Source organism: Entelurus aequoreus, linkage group LG25, assembly GCF_033978785.1.
Source record: "Entelurus aequoreus isolate RoL-2023_Sb linkage group LG25, RoL_Eaeq_v1.1, whole genome shotgun sequence".
NCBI lineage: Eukaryota > Metazoa > Chordata > Actinopteri > Syngnathiformes > Syngnathidae > Entelurus > Entelurus aequoreus.
Genome location: NC_084755.1, coordinates 30,401,083 through 30,413,106, shown reverse-complemented (window position 1 = coordinate 30,413,106; position 12,024 = coordinate 30,401,083). Strand labels below are relative to the sequence as shown.

At 38.1% G+C, this 12,024-nt stretch overlaps 2 protein-coding genes across 9 annotated transcripts in view; one reads left to right on the top strand and one right to left on the bottom strand.

The window, feature by feature from the left end:
• Positions 1-12,024, top strand: part of caskin1 (CASK interacting protein 1) — a 275,600-nt gene that overhangs the window by 228,609 nt on the left and 34,967 nt on the right. For 4 of the 5 annotated variants that reach the window (XM_062036952.1, XM_062036950.1, XM_062036949.1 and 1 more), the window contains 2 exons: positions 1,745-1,857; positions 9,202-9,312. In XM_062036952.1, the coding sequence (XP_061892936.1) occupies positions 1,745-1,857; positions 9,202-9,312 (224 nt within the window). The remainder of the gene's footprint in view (positions 1-1,744; positions 1,858-9,201; positions 9,313-12,024) is intronic. The other variant, XM_062036951.1, reaches the window with a different exon arrangement.
• Positions 1-12,024, bottom strand: part of LOC133642635 (phosphoribosyl pyrophosphate synthase-associated protein 2) — a 327,925-nt gene that overhangs the window by 285,310 nt on the left and 30,591 nt on the right. For 3 of the 4 annotated variants that reach the window (XM_062036958.1, XM_062036957.1, XM_062036959.1), the window contains exons 2-3: positions 11,907-12,016; positions 5,752-5,851 (exon numbers count right to left, since the gene is read on the bottom strand). In XM_062036958.1, the coding sequence (XP_061892942.1) occupies positions 5,752-5,845 (94 nt within the window). In that variant the 5' untranslated portion in view covers positions 5,846-5,851; positions 11,907-12,016. The remainder of the gene's footprint in view (positions 1-5,751; positions 5,852-11,906; positions 12,017-12,024) is intronic. The other variant, XM_062036960.1, reaches the window with a different exon arrangement.

Here is a 12,024-nt window from a genome sequence, read left to right as displayed (position 1 = left end):
GAATGTAAAGTAAGGCTCCGCTCTTCCAAAATGCGCTAATTTGATGCTAATTTACATTAGATTTGCCATAGACAGGTTAGTATTAGCATTAGCAGTTTTACATGGCGATTTCAACACTACAACTAAGATTACTGTTACAATCAAACAGCTGGTGTGTGATAAGCACAATATTTAGGGTATAAACACTTTGTAGGCCGCAACATAACACATTCAGCTTCCTGGAAAAATCTACTTCCTAGTTAGACTTAGACAAACTTTAATGATGCACAAGGGAAATTGTTCCACACATATTAATGTGTATATATGTATGTGTATATATGTACATATATGCATATATGTATACATGTATATGTATGTATATATATGTATATATGTGTATGTATATATGCATATATATGTGTAACTTTTTATGAATACCGTATATATATATATGGATATGTGTGTATATATATATATATATATGGATATTTAGATGGATGTGTGTGTGTGTGTATATATATATATATATATATGAATATATACTGTATATGTATGGATATATATGTGTGTATATATATATATATATATATATATATATATATATATATATATATATATATATATATATATATATATATATATATATATATATATATACTGTATATATATATATATATATATATATATATATATATATATTAGGGCTGCAACAACTAATCTATTAAATCAATTATAAAAATAGTTGGCGATTAATTTAGTCATCGATTCGTTGGATCTATGCTATGCGCATTTTTTTTTTTATAAACCTTTATTTATAAACTGCAACATGTACAAACAGCTGAGAAACAATAATCAAAATAAGTATGGTGCCAGTATGCTGGTTTTTTTCAATAAAATACTGGAAAGGATAGAAATGTAGTTTGTCTCTTTTATCCGATTATTAATCGAAGTAATAATCGACAGACTAATCGATTATCAAATTAATCGTTAGTTGCAGCCCTAATGGATATATATGTGTGTATATATATATATATATATATATATATATATATATATATATATATATATATATATATATATATATATATATATATATATATATATATATATATATATATATATATATATATATATATATAGAGAGAGAGAGAGAGAGATATGCATCAATTTAGAATTGGGATGAATAATTGTGATTCGGATGTGAATGAATTTAGAACATACAGAAAATATATGCGTGTGTTCTTGTCTCACATAGAGATCATGGATTAATGGGCAAATTCCCTCCTCCCACAGTAAATAAATAAATATATTCTGGAAAATTATGAATCAATTCAGAATCGGAATGAATAAAAAAAATCACGATTCGGATGTGAATCGTTTTTTGTTTTCTTTAGCACACCTCGCGCGCATCATTGGCTTTTGTGGGCGTGTAACACGCTGAAGGATTTGTTTGAATGAACTTAATTAGCAGAAACCGTGTTGTGCAACAGGTGAGAACGAACACAAAAAAAAAAAGAAAAAAATCCTCCTGCTCTTTGAAGAAGTCACACTGTGTCCTCCCTACACACGTGCAGGAGCACAAACATAAACACCCGCATCTCAACTTGTTTAACAGACAGATGGTGGAGGCGGGGCATGTAGGAGGGGGGTGGCGAGGCTGCCCGTCAAACACTGATTATGACTGGCCGTCAGTGATATGTCACTTCTAGCGAGGCAAGTCTATCAGCTGTTGTTTGATACAAGTTGCCAATGATATCGTTCGCAGTCGGCTCTGCCAGCTCCTCTCGGACATCCAGCCTATCAGGGTGCCCCCTCCATGAAGCGCCGCCTTATGATGCCACCGCCAACAGGAAGGGGGAGGCGCCAGGCGAGGGGAAGGTAGGACAGTCCCAAATGTTACCACAGATTCACTCCTCCGTCTTCCTGCCTGTCCTACAAACAGTTAGCAGCGATGTAGCGCTTTAGTATTTACACACGCGCCGAGATGACTCAGAGGTTTCTCTCGCAACTGGCCTCATCCGTGCTGCGGGTGTTCGGATGCGGCCATGACGCGGTGAGTGTGCGAGTGACAGCTCTTTGAGTGCCTGCACGAATGAGACTTCTGTCTGTCCTGCTCTTGTGTCTGTCCTCCTCAACAAGCCATTGTTACACACTCCTTTTTGGTTGCAGCTTCTCTTCTTTTGCAGCAATATTCATGTTGTACTGAGCCACAGGTTGGTGTGTGTGTGTGAATGTGTGTGTGTGTGTGTGTGTGTGTGTGTGTGTGCGTGCGTGTGTGTGCCTGAAGGGTCACTTGTTATTGTGTAATTACCATATTTTTCGGACTATAGGGAAAACAAAAACCGACAGTGCGACTTATAACCCGGTGCGCCTTATGTATGTATCAATTCTGGTTGCGCTTACCGACCTCGAAGCAATTTTCTTTGGTCCATTTTGTTAACGTAAGTGTCCAGCACATGGCAGTCACACAAGAGATATTATTATGGTGTAGGGGCTTAACGGTACACAAAAATTTCAGTTTGGTACGTACCTCGGTTTAGAGGTCACGGTTCGGTTCATTTTCGGTACAGTAAGAAAACAACAAAATATAAATTTTTGGGTTATTTATTTACCAAATTTGTAAAATCTTCCACCAAAAATATTTTTTCTTAGTGGAATATTTGATGTGAAGTAATCGGAACCTTGGATAGGTCAATAATTCATAATAGCATTGATTTTGATTCAATATTATGTTTTGAGCAAAAAAACAGCTTTGTTTTATTAGTCAACATTGCAACTTTTTCTAAATTACATTTAACCTTTAAGCTTTTTTATTTCACTTTTGCTATGTTTTTGTTTATTTTAACAGTATTTTTAGAATGTGCCGTGGGCCTTTAAAACATTAGCAGTGGGCCGCAAATGGCCTCCGGGGCACACTTTTGACACCCCTGCTATAGATAATAAAAAATTAAATCTGATAAATCTATGGATAAAAAGCAGAACCTGGCGACGCATGCGCATTTATCATAACTCTCTCGCTCTCTCTCTCTGCCCCTCCCTCACGAATGCTGCTGCGCACACCTCCACAATTTGTTTTGTTTTTAACCCCTTCTTAACCCTGAACGTACATTGAAAATACACGCAACCCTAACTCAAAATGCCGGACATTCGAAGCATTTAAGAAACTCCGCCCTGAAAGCTCCGCAAAAGAGGACATGTCCGGTGAAAAGAGGACGTATGGTCAGCCTATCGTAGCCCGTTAGCTGCTGGCATACCGTGTGTTGTGCCTCGGTGTGCATTGTTTACACAACATGTGTTACGTTACTTAATTTGTCCGTGTGGAAACTCGTTCGGTACACCTCCGAACCGAACCGGAACCCCCGTACCGAAACGGTTCAATACAAACACACGTACCGTTACACCCCTATTATGGTGTGTGTATAAGGATCCCAAAATGGCACCTATTGGGAGACATATTATCTGGAGTTTTGTTTCACAATTATACAAAACAAACTTTTCTTACATAATCTATGCAACATTTTGACCAAAGAACCACAATTACTGATATGAAACTGAACTGAACTAAACAGAACAAGGAAGTTTACCAATTCTGTTTGCGCTTACTAACCTCGAAACAATTTTATTTGATACATTTTGTTAACGTAAGTGTGTCCAGTAGATGGCAGTCACACATAATAGATACGTGTGGACTGCATGTTGACTGACGCCTGTTCAATAAATGACGCAAGCAAGTACACGTCAGAAAGCGAAACCAAAACTTTGATGTTTCTTTGAGAATATAGAACATTACACACGGCACTCAAAAATCTGTCTACATTTTTTAGTACGACTTTGGTGAGCTACGAAGCCGCACCGCTTGATAGATTACTGGAGCATTACGGCTACCGTAGTCAGACGTACTGTGCTTCAACATACATATTTTTATGGTGTGTGTATAAGTACCCCAAAATGGCACCTATTAGGAGACATTATCTGGCGTTTTGTTTCGCAATATTATGCAAAACCAATTTTTCTTACCTATTGGAACCTGCTGATGTGTATTTGGGCTTGCATAAGTCAAGTAATTGTATTGTAAGAATGTCACCCAGGAACGTTTTTAAACGTAATTTATTTGCTCAAAACTTGGTAACAGTTTTATCTAAAAGTTCTTCCGGGCTGCTTATTGAAGTGAAATTTGCCCAGTGAGCACTCTCTCCTCCCTCATTTTTGTACTGACGTATGCATCGATCTGATCTCTGACCGTACGGTGGATGCTGTAAAAGAGCTTGTACGCTCAAAATAAATTGCATGATTAATCTAAGTGTGCACACGAATAATGTGATTTCTTTTGTGTGATTAATCACATGAGTTAACTATTTAATCTTGACAGCCCTAACTGCGATATATATTGCAGCCTCTTGCGATGATGAAATATTATTCTATTTACATTATGGCCGCCAGCAAAGAAGAATCCACGAATTAGCCGCACCGTTTTATAAGCCGCAGGGTTCAAAGCCTAGGTTGATAATCCGTAATTTACGGTATTTCTAATTTAAAAATACCTCAAAGGCCTCCAATGCACTTTGAACACCCCTGTATTGGGGTAACACCACTGATTTGAAAACTTAAGTGTGAATTGAAATTTTTTCAAGAAAATAAACTTTAAGTGTAGCTGATATAAGAGTAACACAAATATGTAAACCATATAACATTTATATGATTATATTTTATGGTTAAGTCTAATTGTAGGAAGCGGTAACAGGCAACAAATGCTATTTTTAGGGACCGAATGTCCCTTTGGGACAGAGGACCCTACTTTGAGCTGTAATTTGACCCCCTTAATATGCTTCAAAACTCACCAAATTTGACACACACATCAGGACTGGCGAAAATTGCGATCTAGTCAAAAAACCAAACCCCAAAACTCAAAATTGCGCTCTAGCGCCCCCTAGGAAGAAAACACAGACACAACTGCCTGTAACTCCCAGTAGGAATGTCATAGAGACATGAAACACCTATGAAAAACCTCTATGTAGGTCTCACTTAGACCTAGATTTCATACATTGACATCCCCCAGCAAAAATCAACAGGAAGGTTGCAATTCCCCCCTCAAAACAAAAGTTTTGTAAAAACAGTCACCTTTGCCTCTTTGAGCTATAATTTGACGCCCTTAACATGCTTCAAAACTCACCAAACTGGACACACACATCAGGACTGGCAAAAATTGCGAGCTAATAAAAAAACCCAACCCCAAAACTCAGAATTGCGCTCTAGCACCCCCTAGAAAGAAAACACAGACAAAACTTCTCCTAGGAAGAAAACACATACAAAACTGCCTGTAACTTCCAGTAGGAATGTCGTAGAGACATGAATCAAAAATCCCTATGTAGGTCTCACTTAGACCTAGATTTCATTCACTGACAACCCCCAGCAAAAATCAACAGGAAGTTTGCAATTCCCCCTTCAAAACAAAAGTTTTGTATAAACCGGTCACCTTTTTTCAAACATTATCTCCTCTGAGCGTGTTTGTCGTGTCGGCTTCAAACTAGCACAGGAGAGAGATTGAACCCTTCTGATTAAAAGTTGACGAAAGAGTTCTAATTACAGCTCCGGTTTGGATTTTATGTGCCGTCAAATTCGGTCCCGTCCATCGCTGCTTGCAGCTTTAATTATTTTTGTGTTCAATATAGTGTCAATTAAAGCGTGAGATAATTATGCACTCCCGACCTGACAAGGCCTGTTAGGTCCAAAAGAGAAAGAGATGATACAGAATTATCTGCTCACAGATGTTACCTGGTGGTTGTTTCAGCTCATCCTGGATAATGCCACTCCTTAATGCTTTAGTCAGGCGCAGGATTCTCACAGGAACGAAGCAAAAACACAACATTTCCTACTGTAAAGAAAAAAGAAAGAAACGACTCAGCAGGCGGGTCCAAACTTTTTCTACATGTTCAGTAAATGAAAGTATGCTGGGGCTACTTTGACACATTTCTTACACTAAATCTGCAAAAAGGTCAACATATATATATATAAAACATCCATAGCTTTGTGTTGTATTGGACCAAGCAGATTAGTGTCATATGTAATAATATTTTAAGTTTTCATAAAATGCAGAGGGCCAATAAAAATTAAGCTGCGGGCTGAAAATGTTCCCCGGGCCGCACTTTGGACACCCCTGCAGTCCAGCTTACAAAACCCGTCAAGTCAGTCCTGCGAATAAGCACAGTGAAATGCTGACTTTGCATCTTTTGTGTGATTAATCACATGAGTTAACTCGTTAATCTTGACAGCCGTAACTGCGATATATATTGCAGCCCTCTTGCGACGATGAAATATTATTCGGTGTATGAATGATAATAGCACCTTTTCAAAACGAGTTACAAAGGCTCATAATTTAGCGGTTGACGTGTGCGGTAAGAAATCGCCTCATTTCCATTTGTATCATTGGGTCTAAACTATTGTTAATCTACTCGCTAATTTACTGTTTTAACATGGTTTTATTTACACTAGGGCTGTGCCAATCGATCAGTATTGGACGATTGTTGGTGAAAAAGTATGTGATTGCGATCACAAATGCTGATCCCCATTAGTGTTGGTCCCCCGGCTGATAAGTGGCTAGCAATTAATTATGTGTCTCCATATACCGCTCCCCCAAGTTAATAATAACAACCTCCATTTCTGCAAATTAACTGCATGTCTTAGCATCCTAAGTATCATTTTCAAGTAGCGAGGCCATGTTACACACCAAGAGCCAACCTGGATGGAGATGGATAGCCATTAAGCTAGCTTGAAACTACAGACAAAATAAGTGCTTAGTAAAGCTGAAGTGTAGACAGAAGCAGAAAGTAAGCAGCTAATGCAGGAAATTAACAATATAAGAGTACTGTTGGTTTTTCAGCGTTGTCACAGTCAGTACACAACACAAAAGATCGATGCCTAAATTGGTGGTGTTGACATCAAAGGTAATATCAGTAAATAGTCGATACCGGAAAAATTAAATTTATATTTTTATTTCCTGAAAATCTTTTTTTATATATTTAAAAAAAAAAAATATTTACAAATTCACAGAGCAATTTTCTGGACACAGCAGGACTTTGAGGACAGAAATGATCACAATGAGTAGTGGATAGTTCTGCTTTTGTTTAGTTATTGTGTACTATTGAGTTTGTTTTGATCAAACAATTGTATGTAATACAAGAGAATAAGGAAGTAGTTTTAATATCGTGTTGATATTGTTTAACTGTCATTAGCACTCACCATGAATACATTACAAAATGCACTGTTAATACGTATGATCAGTATCAGTATTGGCCGATCTCACTCATGGATGACAGGCATCGGAATCAGCAACGTAAAACCCTGATGGGAACTTCCTCAATCTACACCTCTGTTTAAATGTGCTAAGCACGTATTCTTCTTTTGTTAGTTTTGAGCGATACTACAAATTTGGGTGACGATCCAATGCCAAGTAGTATTGCTCATACCAATACTGATACTGATACTTAAAATGTTAAAGATCAACGAGTGTTTCCATTTTGGCTCACAATTATAATCAGACAAAAACGCAGGATGGCGGTGTAACAAAATCTATTAAGTATTCCAATTATTTAAATCCTCTGGTTTTTGCTCTTAAAGCCCTCCAGTGTCCAGGGAATTATTTACTGAGTTTGTAAACAATAGCAAAAACGACAAAAAATGTGATTAATAGTAAAGAAATATCAATCGAATTACTGTAGTGTCATCTAGTTGCAAACTCCGGCTCTAACTGTAGCGATAAATGGTAATAATGTGATTTCAATTAAAACGATCAAAAAATTGCTAAACTCACGGATTGACCAGTGCTACCTTGCTAGCTTAAATGCTAACATGTAAAAAAATATATTAGCGTCTTTCCCCATTAAGAAACGACATACCTCAATCTAAACTTGTATAAATACATTACTGTCTGAGTAACTAAGATATTGAATAAACCATCCGAGAAATACGCGACGGAGGAGATTTTACGGGGCGTTGAAGGACAGCTGAAAAGGGTAGGACAACCAAATAGTGGAAGGCCCACCAGAAAACCAGATAAACAATATTAGATTTTATTTGCAAAGCACTTTTCATTTAAATGCAATAAAGCGCTTTAGTACAAACCAATATTTAGAACAATAAAAGCTTTAACCATTAAAAATGTTGGTCACAAAAATTGGGATGTAACATTTCCATATCGTTACATCCCTAACACTCCAGCAGCACTGAGAGCGGACTCGGCCAAACCGCCTCTAGATAGAGATGCTATTTTCAATGCCAACAAAGGAATTGACTCAGAAATGTTATTACCGTATTTTCCGCACTATAAGGCGCACCTTAAAAACCTCCAATTTTCTCAAAAGCTGACAGTGCGCCTTATAATCTGGTGCGCCTTATATATGGACCAATATTGAGCCACAACAGGTCTCACAACTACGGGATGCATAACGTAACCCAAGCCTCTACTGTAGCGTCTATTTTATGCGCCTTATAATGCGGTGCGCCTTATATATGAACAACGTTTTAAAATATGCCATTCATTGAAGGTACGCCTTATAATCCGGTACGCCTTATAGTGCGGAAAATATGTTATAAGACACGATATAACAACTAGACAGAAATTATCATAATCAGTTCATTTTTAAATGTTATAATTAAAAACAATATTTATTAACTCACAAATGTACCGAAACTTAGTACCGTTGAGTACTGGTATCAGTTACCAGGCACCGGGAATTGGTACCGTATCGGTTCAAATGCGAAAAAAAAAACATCCCTACTGATACTATACTTGGTATCGATGAGGCCACTTTTGTTTACATCCAAGAGCACTACCTAAGCGGTTAGCATATCCTCCAACAGTGTGTAGCGCAGCATGTTAAGCTATTCCTCGTCCTCCGGTGATAATGGTACATGTAAGAAACGTAGTGCTGACTCAGAAGGAGGTCATAATTATATCATTTATATCGCCTGTATGGCGCAACTCCAACATCCAACCATGCTAGAAAAGGGTGTCGTAGCGCACCAGCTATAATCTGATCAAAGAGAGTGGCGTTGAAACAGGAGTTCAGAACATTCATAGAGATGAATGAGTCTTCCTTGTATTCCCTAATTGTTGCTATGTTGGCTACGGACAGACTTGGTTTCAGGACAGTTCTTGGTGGCACCAAGATGCTGGCTGCCATGGAAACCAGTGACAGCATTGCCCTCCTGTCTCCTCTCCTGTAGAGCTCAGAGGCCGTTGTCCAATGGCTGAGCGACTTTCAGCTGCAGGTCTACGCTCCAAACTTCTTGGGCGCCGGGTATGACTTGCCCACCGTTAGCCGAATGACCCCGGAGGTAAGGCACTGGTCACGGGCACCCCAGACCAGCACAACGGAGACCTAGTCCGCACAGAAGTGATTTGTGCATGCATGCGGGGGAAAAAAAAGATAATTTCCTAAAAATAAGCACGGTTGTTCCTGTCCTGGTGTTCCCTGTTCACTTGTCACCCCTGCAAGTCTGTAGTCACCTTCTGTAAGCACCAAACTGTTTCCTACGACGCACAAGACTGCCACCGAGCCTGCATGCCGACTTGTCAGATTCATGTAATGTAAACGTACAATGGCAACTGTTATTGAATATTATATTTGTTACAGATTGATGGATAACTTGCTTTAAAATCTTATGTCAAGATGGCAAACACATATTAAAGTGTTTGTTTTTGATGACATCCAAGAATGATGTAGCGTGCCCATTAAAATTATGGGATGGGCCACATTAAAATTAAGTGCAGGTCCATCTTAAACAGATGTGGCAGGCCATTTTAAAAAATGTGGCAGGCTATATAAAAAAATATAGCCGGCCATTCAGTGAAGTGGCGGACTTCCTTAAAAAGATGTGGCTGGCTGCCTAAAAAGATGTGGCTGGCGGCATTAGAATTATGTAGTGTGCCCATTAAAATTATGAGATGGGCCACTTTAAATGAAGTGCAGTTCCACGTTAAAAAGACGTGGCGGGCTACTTGGAAAAATGTTGCTGGCTATATAAAAACATACAGCTGGCCACGTACAGTAAAGTAGCGGACCACGTTAAAATGTTGTGACGGTCCACTTTAAAAAGATGTGGCTGGCGGTTTAAAAAGATCTGGCTGGCCACTTTAAAAAGATGTGGCTGGCCATGTAAAAAGTTATGGCTGGCCGCATTAGAATTATGTAGCGTGCCCATTAAAATTATGGGATGGGGCCCCTTAAAATGAAGTGCAGGTCCACATTAAAAAGATGTGGCTGGCTATATAAAAAAAATATAGCTGGCCACATTCAGTAAAGTGGCGGACCACGTTAAAATGTTGTAGCAGGCCACCTTAAAAAGATGTGGCTGGCTACATAAAAAGATCTGGCTGGCCGCATAAAAAGTTGTGGTTGGCCACATTTAAAAAAGATGTGGCTGGCCGCATTGGAATTATGTAGTGTGCCCATTAAAATGATGAGATGGGCCATTTTAAAATGAAGTGCAGGTCCACATTAGAATTATGTCGTAGTCCACATTAAAAAGATGTGGCAGGCCACATAAAAATATACCTGGCCACATTCAATAAAGTGGCGAACCACATTACAGTGCAGGGTCACATTAGGATGTGGCGGGCCACATTCGAATGACGTGGCAGGCCACTTAAAAAATATGGCTGGCCACTTAAAAAAAAAAAAATATGGCCACATTAAAAGATATAGCTGGTCACATTCAATAAAGTGGCGGACCACATTAAAATGTTGTGGTGGGCCACCTTAAAAAGATGTGGCTGGCCGAATAAAAAGATGTAGCTAGCCATTTTAAAAAGATGTGGCTGGCCACATTAATGAAATGGCAGACCACATAAAATTTAATGGCAGACCATATTACAATTGCGTAGCGTGCCCATTAAAATTATGGGATGGGCCACGTTAAAATGAAGTGCAGATCCACATTACAATGATGTGGCAGACCACATAACACATAATGTATGTGGCGTGCCCATTAAAATTATGGGATGGGCCACATTCAAATGAAGTGCAGGTCCACATTTAAATGTTGTGGCAAGCCACAACAAATTATGTCGGGCCAGATTTAAGTTTGACACCTGTGTTCTAAATGAAGGCTTTGTTTCCTTACTGGATCCAAAGTGGAAGTGGTACATTAGGAACATGTTCTTGTTGGTCACATCAATTACTGTGAACAAGTTTTGGATGCAGATTCTTTGATTGACAAGTCAAATTAAGCATCAAGTAATTGTTTGTTATTGTGTAATTGTTATTTATTGTGTAATTGTTTGTTATTGTGTAATTGTTATTTACTGTGTAATTGTTATTTACTGTGTAATTGTTTGTTAATGTGTAATTGTTATTTACTGTGTAATTGTTTGTTATTGTGTAATTGTTATTTACTGTGTAATTGTTTGTTATTGTGTAATTGTTATTTAGTGCCAATGGTTTCCTTGTGCAGATTGCTGAGTCTGCACTACATGTCATTTCATTGAGATGGCGCCATAGCACAAACAATAACACACCTATTCAGTGTGTTTGCTTGTTTTTCTTTTTTTTTATATCTATTTACATTACGGTATTTTTAGTTGAAAAAGACCTCAAAGTCCTCCAATGCACTTTGAACTAAAGTGATATGAAAACTAAAGTGTGAATTTTAACTTTATTTTTTCAAGACAATAAACTTTAAGTGTAGTTGATATAAGGAGTAACACAAAAATGTAAACAATATAAAATTTCTGGAGGATTTATATGATTATATTTTATTGTTAAGTCTAATTTTAGGAAGCGGTAACAGGCAACAAATGCTATTTTTATTTGTGTGTTCAATATAGTGTCAATTAAAGCGTGAGATAATTATGCTCTCCCGACCTGATAAGGCCTGTTAGGTCCGAAAGAGAAAGAGATGATACATGATTATTTGCTCACAGATGTTACCTGGTGGTTGTTTCAGCACACCACAGCTCGTCCTGGATAGTCCCACTCCTTAATGCTTTAGTCACGCGCAGGATTCTCACAGGAACGAAGCAAAAACACAACCTTTCCTTCTGTAAAG